Below are 14,604 nucleotides of genomic sequence, written 5' to 3' on the forward strand. Positions count from 1 at the left end.
GGTGTCTGCTTTGCACTGTGTCAGGTTCCCCACCTGTTCATGCAGTACACTGTTTTCGCTATATATGTCCGATGTCCACTATGACAGTTAAACCCCCAGGTGGATTTAATTTTGTACCTGACAGGTGCACTGTCCAGCTCACTGCACTAAGACACCACACGATGGCAGCATCGATCCCCCTTCCTCTATTTCTCTCTCTCTCTCTCTCTGTTTGTCTCTCTCTCTTTCTTTCTCTCTCTCTCCATCTCTCAGTCTTTCTCGATGGCACACGGTGGGCTCTCGCCCAGTGTCACTGATCTGCAGCTTTTGCAGCTTGATTCCCCCTGAGCATTAGGCTGTTTTTTTTTTTTCTTTTTCACCCATTCAGCTGGAATATGACAGCCACTAGGCTTTGGAGTGTGTGGGTGAGAGAACGGGAGGCGAGGAGGCCAACACAGGTGAGCGAGTTACAGTTTTCAAAAGTTAGACAGAAAGAAGAAAGGTTGGAGAAATGTAACAGTAATTACAGCTGGTAGGACGTCACGTTTTGATATGTTGCAGCTTAAACTCACTATAGAAAAAAGGAGAAGATGATAATGCTGATTATAAAAGTTTCCTTTAAAAACAAATAAAAACCCAAAATACAGTTTTAATAGTTTGTTTGCAAAAGAAGGTAGTCTTACAGTCTTTGTCACATTGATACCTTGACACTGATTTGTCAGTAGGTTATTTAAATGGGACTGTAATCATCACTTTGCTTCATTAGTTTACAGTCATCAAATGCATTAGCCCAAACTAAGTATTTAAAATTTTAAAGTTTCAGTTCATCACATGACTCATTTATAGGCTTAACTGCTACTACCACTACCTTCTACTTTAAGTTTTATTTGTTCTTCTCACCTCTTTAAACCATAAAGCTTAAACTACATTTAATGAGCATTATAAGGCAAAAGTACTAGGATGGATATTTTCCCCTTTTAGGACATTTATTCTGATTATAACATTCCTAATAATATATTATAATCCATTATCTAATGACTTTTATTTACCCAGTTGAATTACACCTCTTAAATCAAAGGGTATGTACGTCTTAACAGGTTGCTCATGTATTACAGGAAAAGTTTATCAGGTTGAGGCAGAAAACTTTGTTTTGACCTGCTGATGTGTCCATAAAAACATTTGTGAGAGCTGATTACACATCAACAATAACAAAAAATGTTTGCTTGTTGTGGTGACATATGGAAAGGTCTGCTATTGTTCAATGACTCCGAACACAGTGGCCTGCTTGTTGACATTTCATCGTAGATGCTGCAGTTTCTCCTTCTTGTTCCTTTATTACAAGTATAGTTTGTCTAACAATAATATAACCACTCTCAAACACACACACACACACACACACACACACACGCACACACACACACACACACACACACACACACACACACACACACACACAGCATTGCATTCTGTACACATGGCATTTATTGATAGAGCAAATGCACTTGAGCAGGGTAGGTGACTGCTGGTAAGTATTTGGCTCCTTTTCAACTGATTACAATATTGATTCTAAACACTGTACTGTACAACAGTGAGATAACTGCTCTGATAAAAAGATTATACTGTTTACAGTACAGTGTGTGGGTAGGCATGTGTGTATGTGTGTGTGAAAAAAACTGAAAAAAATATATTATATCAATATGTAAAAAATATTGTAGTAGTCGAGTAGAAATCCGGTGGCAAATGCAAGAACTTAAAATCTAAATTCCACTTTAACCATAGGTCACCTACCCATAGTTGTGTGAATTTGTAGCGGCACAAACCTTTCTAGGTGACAAAGGAAATATAGAATCTAATTCACAATAATAACCAGCACATTAGTTATGCAGAGTCATGCGGATAAAAACCAAGCCAGCTCAAATTGTGAGAAAGAGCAAAAGAAAGCAGAATACGGTATATATTGTTGATACAAATATGCTTATGTAATGGGTGAGAGGTTGAAGAACCCAAATGTTTAGATGCAGATAGGTGGGACCTAGCAGGAACAATGATTTTGATAGGTTATCCAACAGGCCACAAAAGATATACAGCAAGGCCAGAATTTTTTGCTGCAAACATGAGATGCAGAAGTATTCTTAGCCAATACAAGGAGGCTTCTCAGTAACAAACTAAGCAAGAAGCACAACTATAACATAAATTCAAAATATTAACCTGACCAAATGAGGAGATACAAGGTCCACAGAGCATCTGAAGTTTATGTGCAGGTCTTTGACATGCAGCACAACAGAACATGGCATGGAGAATGGAATTTGGCAAAGTTAAATAGTCAGCAGCCAGCTTTAGGAGCAAGGATCTGCAACATAAGGACAACATAGCGAAAGTAAGAAATAAACAGTAAAAAGACTGCATACGTACAGTAATGGGAATAATGACATGGATGGATTTCACCTATGTTGGTCCCAGTAGAATGCAGTGAGGATTTTTCTGTCCACGATAGCCTATAAGGGGACCCAGAGGTGTTCTTCATAAACCATACCCCTCCCAGTCCCAGGTACTGGATCCCATGACCTATCATACCTGCTGTCCAAGAGTATAGGGACAAGCGGGACTGTCCTGTGAAATACAAGAGTATGTCATTTTTACCATCCGAGAAAAACGATAAAGACATATGTCTGTTTTTCTTACTGCTTGGCAAAACCTTGTGATTCATGTAAAAATTCAGATGCTGAGGTTTTTAAGAGGAGTAGATAAAGTCTGGGTCTGGAGGCAGATGAGGTTTGGGTGCTTAAAATGGAGGATTCTTTGGGAACAGTGCAGATGCTTGGAAAGCGAGATGCTGCAGCTTAGTGGATAACCCAAAAATGGGTTTCAGGGCCCAGTTGTCGGATCTGCAACACAAGGACAAAATAAAAACACAGGCAAATGCACGATACACAAAAGTGCATCATGACAACAACTCCAAATCCTATGGAATCCAATCCATTTTAGACAGTCATCCACCTCATGATTGTGCTGTGCCAATGCAGAAACTAGTAAGCTAGTAATGCAACCACAAAGGGGCACGAGCCAGTGTCTTCTTGTGCCAGTCCCAAGTCTGGATAAATGCAGAGGGTTGTGTCAGAAAGGGCATCTGACAAAAAACACATGCCAAATTAAACATGTGAAGAGGAAAGCTAAGAGTGTAGGAAAGACTGTAGGGATTTTGGATGTTGGGAATATGACAGGGAAGGCTAGAGAGTTGTTGAACATGATGCAGAGAAGTAGGGTGGATATAATGTGTGTCCAGAAGACCAGGTGGAAAGGTAGCAAGGCTTGAAGATTAGGAGTACAGTTCAAGTGGTTTTACCATGGATAGGAAGTATAGGATAGATGAGAAATAGGAAGAGAAATCGAGTAGGAATTATCCTGATAGAGGAGTTTATGGGGAATCTTCTAGAGATGAAAAGACTATCAGACAGGTTGATGAGCCACACAATGAAGCTGTGGGAAAGAATAGTGGAAGCTAGGCTAAGGGCAGAGGTCAGCATTTGTGAGCCGCAATATGGTTTGATGCCTAGAAAGAGACAACAGATGCAGTATTTGCTTTGAGGATGCTGATGGAGAAGTACAGAGTCATAGGGAGTTGCATTGTGTCTTTGTAGATTTAGAGAAAGTATAAGGTTACAAGGTGCAGGACTTAAGTACTTAGGGTCATAAGTTCACAGCAATGGAGACTGTGGAAAAGAGGTGAAGAGGCGAGTGCAAGCAGGTTGGAACAGGTGGAGAAAAGTGTCAGGTGTGTTGCGTGATTAAAGAGTATCAGTGAGAATGAAAGGAAAGGTGTTCAAGACGGTGGTGAGACCAGTGATGTTGTTCGGCTTAGACACAGTGGCACTGAAGAAAAGACAGGAGGCAGAGCGGGAGGTAGCAGAGCTTAAGATGGTAAGGTTCTCTTTGGGAGGGACGAGGATGGACAGGATCAGGAATGAGGACATCAGAGGGACAGCTCATGTTAGATGTTTTGGAGATAAAGTCAGAGAGGACAGATTGAGGTGGTTTGGACATGTCCAGAGGAGAGATGGTGAATATATCGGTAGAAGGATGCTGAGGTTGGAGCTGCCAGGTAGGAGGTCTAGAGGAAGATCAAAGAGGAGATTTATGGATGTAGTGAGAGAGGACATGAAGTTAGTTGGTGTGAGAGAAGACGATGCAGAGGACAGGGTTAGATGGAGGCACATAATTTGCTTGGGCGACCCCTGAAAGGGAACAGCCCAAAGGAAAAGAAGGAGAAGCCAATGCAGATGCTAGTCTGTCTTTGTAGTGTGCATAGTTGGAGGGTGGATGCTCATAAAGCACTTTTATTCAGACTGCAGACTGAATAAAAGTGCTGTTCTGTGACCTCCTGGCTAAACCTAACCTTTCAACATAGTCCTTTACCAACCTTAAACATAACCTTTGCTAGCACAAATAACGGACAAATGGAATCACCCAGTATTGACATTCTTGTGTGGTGAAAGGTTTTGAAGCCTGTACATCTCTACAACATGGTAACAGCATCTGTTAGACAGACAATTTTCAACTTTTTATGGAGCTAATTAGCTCTCGGCGGTAAGTCTCTACTGTTTTCTCAATTTATGCTCTTTCTTATAATAACTGGTAGGTAGATTGCTGAAAGTGGCTGTATATGTAAAACTAACCGTACAATTTTTTGATAATGTTGCAGCAAAATATTATTTTACCAGCATTTCCTTTGGTTTATATACCTTTTGTGACAGAAAAATCCATTTCTGTTTGTTAATGGAGAATTTTAGATACAGAAAGTATCAGGAGCTGTTTTTAGGAGATCAACATGTTTTTTTTCCAAGCCTACAAAGTTGTATTTTGATAGTGACAGGAAAAGAGTCAACAGTGGACTCAGGGTCTTACTCACTGATCTTGCTAAAATTCTTTGACATTTTGAATTTTTCTATTTCGATGACTTAATTAAACCTAGTTAAAATGAAATGGATGTTTAACCAGTCTGTTGTATCCCATAGATGACTCCTTCTATTCTGTTCGTTTTCCTGCAGTCTTTTCTAAAGCACAGAATGTAATAGATATGACAAAAGGATCATTTATTTAGACTGGTACATGCCTAAATTATCTCCAGGGATGGAACATTTTCAAACAAGGCTGAGGCTGTGGTGTTATCCAAAAAGCAATTCCCTTGGTCATTTTCACAGTCTTTCATTGATATTCCTTCTTGTGACTCGCCTTAGGATATCTCATTCAGAGCAGCATTAGCTTGCCAAGATCCTTTGGCCTGCCCACATGTTTGAAGCATATTACACGAGTCCATGCTATGTAATCCTTCGCATAGCATCGGTCCAATTCAGCAATAAAAATGAGGACCAACAGATCCTCATTGCTCAGCTTCCCTCAAGTTGCTTAACAGGAATAAATAGTCCTAAATTTGGGACCTCAGGAACTATCTGGAAAGAAGGAAATAAATAAAATAATAAAATAAAAAGCCTTTTTTGAAAACAAACAGTCATGGTGATTTAATGTAATTAGACATTTATTGAACCAAAAGTTGAACCTGGATTAAATTTAAATCTGGTTTTGATTATCTTAGAAAAAAATAAACACTCCTGCCTCATCCATAAATTTAGACCCTGAGGAGTAGATTGCTCCAACACTGGCCAGTAGCCATAAGCAGACTGACAGCTCTGGCCATTTCCCAGGTATGATCTTCTCTAAATGAATCAGGCAGGTGAAACAAACTGGTGTTACAGCACAGTGAGTGCACTCAAGTAACCTACCACTGGCAAATAAAGGTAAAACTGTATATAGTGGTTTTGGGCATCGTCTACGATCGTCTATGTCTCTGTCTAAGAAAGCCGGGTCTTCTTGTTCCTGTGATCACCTATTGTGCTGTCCCTATTTTTCACTCCCTGTAGACATTTAGCCACCACCTTCAGTCTAATTTTAGAGCAATGGACCAACGCCAACTCATTAATCTGATTCCCAGGGCCATCTTATTCATTATCAGCGTCACCTCGCCCAAAGCAACATATCTGTCTATACCTTTGCCTCTTGGTTATCACTACAGATACATTATAGCCAGTAATAAATTCAGCACAGTTTCGTGATAATATTATTTTTTTGCCTTATGGCCAATATGAACTGCATGGAAATACTACCACAATTGTGCAGTTAATTTTATATTGGGCCCATAATAACAAACAAACTGTAGCTGTTTATTGTATTTAAGATTAAAAACTACTTCTACCCATTTATCACTAATCATTTTGACTCCACCCACCTATATTTACTGGACTACACCTACAATGGAGCAGTAACCACAGTTATTTATTTGGTTTAACTTTAATGTTGGACTTTAATGGTGGACAATGCTGACAGACAGCTGCTTAAACATCCTGTTTAACGGTAATAACACCCTCAAAAGTGTGGTAAAAGGTACAGCTGAAGGGACTGGACAATTAATTAGTGGCAGTTTTAATAATTAGTTATTATTTATTAACAAATAAAAAAAAACATAAACTTGTCCCAGCTTCTTAATTGTAAAGATTTGCTGTTTTTCTCTGTGATGTGTCCCTTTCTCGATTTTCATAGACTATGTACATAAAATGAACTGATTTCCTGTGTATTAGCACACAGTGGGTCTTCCATCAACAGGGCTCTGGGGCTCAGTGGGCTATAAATGGCTGTATGCATCAAAGCAGTTACCATGACAAAGATACTGCACAAACTAAAAGCAAACTCTCAGCTGTCGCATAAAACATATATTTTGGCAGCTGGCCCAGCTGTAGATTTAGCTGTTGGTGTATGTTTATCTCTTGATGCAGCTGGAATTCGATTCCAGGCTTGAGTTGGAAATTCCCAAATATATTCTTTTTACTATTTCTGGACAAGTTACATCTCGAAAGAAACTGGTAAAGGCAGGACGGGTCAGAGTAAGGTTTGTTTTCATTTCTTTATGTTTTTATCTAGTAGAACAGCTGAATGAGTGTTTGTACTGTGAGATGAGGTGAAGCAACTCAGAAACAGGTTGCACATCCACCTCTTCACTATTGTGGGAGAGTGCTTGTAGATGAGTAATACTTGTAGAACCAGAACTTTTTTTCTTTGAAAAAATTATACACTCTGTATAAAAGTAGGCTATGCAAAGCAGCAACTGAAGCGTTGTGCATACATTATACAGACAGATATCAACGTAGACAGTGGAGCTATGACAAAGTGGAAATCTGATCAGTCCTATCCGGAGTAAATCCAGGCTGAGCCCCACAGTGGGTATTTCCACAGTCTACTTGTGCTTTACGTTTGTGCAAATTTAGCTTTGTCTAGCTATGTCTATGCATTCGTAATTTTGTGTTCACTTTAGTCTCTCCTCAGTCTCCTTTTACCACCTTTCTCCAGGAAGATGAAACCCTTATTATGACAAGTGCCGCATGCTGAATTACCCACCTACATCCCATTACCCTCACCCACACTGTGTTATCCAGAAGTCACACTCTGTCTCGCTGCATCCGGGTTGCATTTTTGGTCCAGCCACGCATGCATCAGGCTAGTGTATGATTTAGTCCATCTCTGTGAGCATGAAAAATTCAGTGCCTCTTCACCAAGCTAGAAAATTAGAACACATTAAAGGGTTATAAATATTTAGTTAAAAAGAAGAACCTACAAACCTTCTCCCAAATAACTTAAATAAATAACAATCAGACAAAATAGGAATATTTTGTTCCCTGTATTAAGCATCACATATCTTCGATCATATAATCATTGATTTTGCCTAATTGATTGTTGAAAAGTACTCGCTCTGCTACCAACCGAGGAAGAAGTCATGCACTGGAATGTGTGCACAGGTGAAGTAACAGCCACAAATGAGCCCAAGCCCCCCACTCCATCTTGACTAATTTAATTTTCCATGTAACTAACTCTAGTGTTCAGACAGATAGTGGTGGGTACTTGATGGAGCAATTCCCCCAGAACAAAAGGCAACGAGAAACTGGCAACCCCCTGGAAACCGAGGACATAATCCCAAGATATACTGTAGTCTTTATCCAGTCTTCATGTCTCCCCTCTAACATCCACCAAAATTAACTTGCTACAACTAACTTAAAGTAAGGAACCAAGACAAACAATAAAAACCCTTGTATGGCACAAAGCTACACTAATCAAATACCCAACATTAAGTACTTATTTAACAATACAACATGGGTTTGATGATCCTATACAGCCCCCTTTTGTCTCAAAGTGACTCAGGGAATGTGACAGGGAGAGAGTTTATACAAGTTATAACAACATAAGTAAAATTTATTGAATGCATATGAAGCACAATGCAAACCAAAAAGCAATGTAAAACAATGCAATGCCCGGTGAACATCAGCTGTAGGAAGAGAGGGAACCAACATCAGCCAGTTTTTGCAGCCAGGAAGACCCAGATCAACAGCATTGTCTAACAACTCTCCTACATCAGCCAATTCTGCCCAAGCTGGCCAGGAACCTCTATGAAAGTAGGAATTGCGTCACACAGTAACTTTATGGTACTTCAGGTGAGAACATCAGTCGTAGAAGTTTGTTTAGGAGCCAGCTTTCCTTACTCAAACATATGAAAATTACAACAGGATGCTTGCAGGGCTTAATACCTCTCTGTCTCCTTGGCAACACAAGCAGATACTCCTCCTCCATGCACACACACACACACACACACACATACACAATTCAGCCCTCTCACAATCTGAGGTGTGAGTATATGTGAGAAGTATTTATTTTCCACCTGACAAGAAAACAAGTGTGTTAGGTAAAGACCATTTAATTTTGCTGCCTTTGATGCCTTACCGTGATTTATTGGTCACAACACAACACTGCTTGATCAGATTTTTTGCTTTTCTTAAGGATCTCAGCATAAAAGTAGCACATATGCAATTAATCTAATTTAGACTTGTGTAGAAGTAATTATTAGTTATAAACAGCATTACTGATTATCTATCTATTTATCTATGATAATGTTTATTTGCCAATATAATGAGAAGGTCAGCAACCCAAGCATGACTCTGTGTGTGAGTGTTTGGTTTTTGGCTTAGTAATAAAAAGTAAATTTCATTGCTCTTGTGTCCCCTTCCCTCCAGAGTTCACCCTGTTCAGGTCAGCTCGATGTCAGCCAGATGTGAAATGGACACGGTAAGCTGTGAAAACACGCCTCCCTGGATGCACATCACACGAGAACCTGTCACAAATATATGCCTCCTCTCCCTTTTCGTTCTCTCTTTCCTTTTTTTAAAAAAATCTGTCTTAGAAATTCAGATCAGAGCAAATATTTTCACATTCCTAAAAGTCTGATGTTTGAGTTGACTGAAGGAGCAATGAGTTGGATTATGGATAGTGTGAGTATTTTTGTTAAGTGATGATTTCATTTGGGTGTGAGAGGATGTGAGATGATAAGGTTGTTGCAGTTTAGTGCACAGATCATTTTAAATGCTAACAGTAATGCGTACTTGTAAAAACTTGGTCTTGTAATGAGAGTACAAAGGTGAACAGTATCCAATATGTGTTCTATTTTTGTGCTGATTTACTTCTTGAGAAATTTGACATTTAATTATATTTACTTTATAAACAATGTTTTTGTGTCCTAAAAGGCCTCAATGTTTCAACTGAAGCACTTTTTGGATGTAATAATATTTGTTTGTTTGCCAGCTTTGTGGACTGAGTTACTTTCTCAAGCTTTTTTTCCAGTGGGCACTCGTTTAATCACACTTAAGTGTTTTGCAAAGCAGCTTAAAACATAACTTAAGTCAATTTCTATAATGTATTTCTAACAATCAAATTACAGTTTTAGCATCAGACAGTAAAACCAACAGTTAATTGCCTTTAGTTTAGTAAAGGCAATTAACAGTCTCCAGGTTTATCTTGTTTTTCTTTCCTCTAGACTTCTGTTGCCCAAAAACTAATTAGTCAAACACACCACTCTATGTGACACACACACTACGTGACCTGCCAAAGCACTTGTCTTTGTCAAGTTGTTAAAGAAAGTTTACAGTTGACCTGCATGCACAGTTGCAGTCATTTAATATTTTCAACCACTTAAAACGTTAATGTGATTTGATGCAACAACTGTTCCACCAGGTGTTACAGAATAAAAAACTGTCAAGGGGTGGAGCAGTGTTTCTATGTTTTTGATCATTTTTCAACAACGGAGGTCATGAGGCGCAGATGAGCAAGGGAATCCAGGTTGCAGTCTGAGAGTAAAGGAGATTTGGGTTTCACGGTTTGTGTGGGGACTGTTAAAATTTGTTGTTTAAAATTACCATAGTTATCCTTTTGGCTGCTCTGCAAAAACGCCCAAGGACTGGGCTTAGACTTTACTTTAGCAGGGAAAACCTTGTAAAACAGAGTTCTTTGGTATATATTATTATTGTGAGCAGAGTAGTGAATGATGCAACAGAAGAAAAGTAATAAGTCAAGTTAAAGTAATCATAGCTTTATGGAAGGTCAGAAAACTGGATTATTGGACTTGAGGATTTGCAGATGTGAAAAACTGTAAATGTTGATGTGTCTAACAGGAAGTAAGTACTGCTGACAAGGTCTCTGGTTGTCAACGTCTGTCAGGCGATGATATTGACCGTAGAGTGTGATAAGATGTGAGAGGAGTCGTAAAAAGGCAAACATATTTTAGTATGTACTTAAAGCTGATAACATATCTACCGTACGTATGATTGGCTCTCTGCTGTTCTTCAAGAACAGATACTATAAAATGACTCAGAGCACAAATGTAAACCTTTTTCTTCATTTCCCGTGTCATTGGTCGACATTGGAATAAACACTTAATCCAGACAGAGCGAGAGCAAGCATGTAAGCAGAACTAAAAGACATAAATAAATTAATTAATGAAAGACAGGGAAAAAAATAAAATAAAATAAAATGGTTTTGTTCTTTTTAGGTTGATTTCAGAGCTTAATGAGCTATAGATGAGCTGTAATTAGCCAAGCGTGGACTTAGGGAACTTTACTGTATAAACAGTACTATTCAGAATAAGAATTATTGACTTACAAAAAAGAAGGTACAGCAGTATGGAGGTAACATTAATAATTTTACCTCATTTACCAGGTGACTTATGAGGGCAGACAGACTGTCCTTCAATGGGGAGAACAAGTTCCCCCTGAACTGCTGTTCAGGAGGTGATGTCAAACCTTTGACCACCCTCGACTAGGAAATAAGAAAGAAGAATTTCCCTTGTGGTACTTATCAAAACATGGTATTATTATTGCATTACAAAGACAAACTAACATGCTGATGGAATCTGGCAGACACAGCTGCTGCCTGTTGCAGTCTATTTGTCCTATAAATATCACACGCTTTCAAGCTGCGATTCACTAACTTACTTGTGGTACACATATCACATTTTTGGCTCCTTCATGCAGCTGCAAGATGGACAAACAGTAAGAAATCCTGTCAGTTTATACACGCAGGCTGGCTACTTTTTATAGAAAACAGCAGAGTTATTGCAAGTACAGGCACATCATGGGAGTGTGTGTGTGTTTGTGTGTGTGTGTGTGTGTGTGTGATGGTGCTTCAATAGGGCCAGAACATGAGGTGATGAGGACTGACATCTGCTGACACCAATGCAGATGACCAGTGATGGCCACAGCATCACCTCAACAGTAAGTAAACTGTTACATTAAATGACAAAACTCAAAAACACAACCCCTAGAACACATTTTCCCCTCTTTTATTTTGTGCATAATCTATTACCAAGTAAAATTTTGCAATCCAAGCAGTGCACAATTCTCAGTACCACTAGGTCCACTATTACTGCACTCTGTGGCCCAACAAAGCAGGATATCAAAAATTGTCATGTGGTTATTTTGTTTTGCTATTTTTATCTTTTATTTTTAAGAAAATTGCTGTAAGAGTATATGTTTCAAAATGCATACTGATCACGTTGGATTCTTCTTTTGCAGATTGTTGGATGACTTAATGAATACAGGACAACATCAAGATCAACAGCAGCAACAGAAATTCCTTAGTTCATTGGAGACAATTGTCCTCACTATATTTCTCTCCATTATTATTATTATGACAGTGTTTGGCAATCTACTAGTCATGGTGGCGCTCTGCAAGGACAGACATCTACGGTGAGTGTTCAATCTGGCTAGAAGGATCTGACTGCAGCTGTTAAAATAAGGGAAAAAAAACACCCGAGCCTTGACGCTGAGAAAAAGCAACTACAAATTCACATCCATTGGATACCTATGTTTGGAAAATTTCACGTCTGTTAATGCCTGCCTATAAATGGTGAGAAACTGAGCAAAAAACTTGTAGTATAGAATCGTTGACATTAAAGTCAGACGTGACTTGAGATGAGATCAGCAAAAAGAAACAGACAAAGCCTTGGTATTTTTGTTTCTGTAAGGGGTCTCAGGCAATGTGTAGTACTGGCAAACATGTTGGAATGTGATAATAGGTTTCAGTTTTTTGTTTTTCACAGAACATTTAAATGAAACTTGTTATTCAAGTCATATTACAGTGATATCAGTGGTTACTGGTCAGGCCTGTCCTGACAAAATACAGGGATCATATTGTCATCACATACAACATGGCCTAGAAAACCCAAAGTACAAATGAAAGAGAAAAAAAAAAGATATTTTTAATAATGATTTTTTAGTTCTTAATTCTAACTTGTTCTTTGGATGTCTACTTTTCTTCCTTTTATCAGGAAGAAGAAGACCAACTACTTCATTGTGTCACTAGCATTTGCTGATTTGCTTGTTGCACTGGTTGTGATGCCGTTTGCTGCAATTGAGCTGACCACTGGTGAGTGGCAGTACGGGGAGATTTTCTGCCTCGTCCGAACGTCTCTGGATGTCTTGTTAACCACAGCATCTATTCTGCACCTCTGCTGCATTGCATTAGACAGGTTTGTGTGTAAGAGGACGAGGGAGAGTTTGTACTTCCTTTGTAGGCTTAGATACATTACATTTCTTTCAGATGCATATCAAAATGTTTATGGAGTGTGTGTGTGTGTGTGTGTGTGTGTGTATACTGTATGTGTGTGTCTATCATTTCAGATATTATGCTATCTGCTGCCAGCCATTAGTGTACAGACACAAGATGACCCCAGTGAGAGTGGCTGTGATGCTCGGTGGCTGCTGGCTCATTCCTACATTCATCTCCTTCTTACCCATCATGCAAAGCTGGAATGCTATTGGCATCGAGGATATTGTGAGTCTTCATTATCTTTAATCAGAAACCAAGGAGGGGGCGAGAGGTGTCACAGTACTGAGCTCAAAAACAACAGCTTGTTACATTTAACATGTACACTGACGTGGTTTTGCAGTGTTCAAAAACAATTCCAGTCCCTGTGGAGGCTCTTGTGCAGGTGAAGACAGCACTTTGGGAGGCTGGTTTGGATATGTTGTGGCGTGAGGTTATTTCAGAGCTGCCTTGAAATGAGCAGCAGGATTCAGGGAGGCAGATGGGGATAGACAAATTTATTCAGCCAGACTTAATAAAATACACAACTTTGCCTCAATCTTTCTGTGACGCAGCATCCAAACAGTCTTGTTTTGAAATCGCTGGATGTCTTGAAATCATATGTCACAGAAAAGCAATTGCATAGGATTTGCCTGCATAAGACTTGAATGACTAATGTCAGCTTTTAGTGCAGGTTTTACTTTGTTATTTGTTGTGTCTATTCTAGCCTCCTCTGTGGTCACTTTTCTCTTATTTAAAAAAAAAAATGTTTCTCCCAAAAAGGAATTGTTTAAACTGAAATGCCTTCTTTGACAAGAACTGATTCAATAATTGTGATATAGTGCAAAATGTCTGTTTTGGTTTAAACTACGTCTGTTCCATTTATAAAGCAAAAGAATGAACCTCTACACTCTGACAGCATGGTGATATGAAACTGAGCATTTGCTTAGAGCCTTGAGGCCTCTACTTGATATAGTATGTGTAATATATGGAAGATACCTTTTGAATTAACTCGGAGGCAAGTTCATTGGTCACCACCTCAACTACTACATAAGAGGATGAAATCCTTTTTTTCAGAATAAGCCTCTTCTGTACCTCCAGGATTTGGAAGTTACTCTGTCCTGCTTACATGTATAAATGGGGACAAAGACATGGGCAGTTGGCAATATAGGCTAAACCAGATATTTTAGAAAAGTACAAAAGCACCACTTTAACACAGTCTGGAAGAAGGAGGGGTGTAGTTAGCTTGGTTCTCTCCACTGCTCTAAATAACACATAATACAATATCTTGACAGCTACATGAAAATCCCCATCTCTTAGATCATCTCGTAGATCTCTTTTTGTGAGGCATGGATCACATCCGCAGTCAAGGTAGTGCTAATTCAAACCTCCATTATTGTTTCACTGACTGGACCCCAGCTTATTTTTAGTGATATCGGAGGCCTAATGTTGCAGCTACTTTTTCCACCGTCACTTTGTATGTTTAATAGGTGTGTTCAGCTTAGATGTATTGTGTTTGTTAATATTTGTGACTTTGGTGAAGATCAAGTCACAATTACTGACCAATTTATGAAGAAAACCAAGACATTGCAAAAAGTGTGATTGCAGTCTCTTCTGGCTTTCAGGCTCACAAATGGATATGTAAAATAGAATTTGCTGTTTCGCTTTGCCTACAGT

General features: G+C 39.0%; 1 protein-coding gene across 2 annotated transcripts in view; it reads left to right on the top strand.

Moving 5' to 3' along the window:
- The first annotated feature begins 262 nt into the window (after positions 1 to 262).
- Positions 263 to 14,604, top strand: part of si:dkey-247m21.3 (5-hydroxytryptamine receptor 4) — a 34,239-nt gene continuing 19,897 nt past the window's right edge. The window contains exons 1-6 of one of the 2 annotated variants that reach the window (XM_067485029.1): positions 263 to 437; positions 9,087 to 9,138; positions 11,534 to 11,615; positions 11,916 to 12,089; positions 12,671 to 12,871; positions 13,023 to 13,176. In XM_067485029.1, the coding sequence (XP_067341130.1) occupies positions 11,593 to 11,615; positions 11,916 to 12,089; positions 12,671 to 12,871; positions 13,023 to 13,176 (552 nt within the window). In that variant the 5' untranslated portion in view covers positions 263 to 437; positions 9,087 to 9,138; positions 11,534 to 11,592. Of the gene's footprint in view, positions 438 to 9,086; positions 9,139 to 11,042; positions 11,193 to 11,533; positions 11,616 to 11,915; positions 12,090 to 12,670; positions 12,872 to 13,022; positions 13,177 to 14,604 lie in introns of those variants that run through there. The other variant, XM_067485030.1, reaches the window with a different exon arrangement.

This window comes from Channa argus, chromosome 18 (assembly GCF_033026475.1).
Source record: "Channa argus isolate prfri chromosome 18, Channa argus male v1.0, whole genome shotgun sequence".
Lineage (NCBI taxonomy): Eukaryota > Metazoa > Chordata > Actinopteri > Anabantiformes > Channidae > Channa > Channa argus.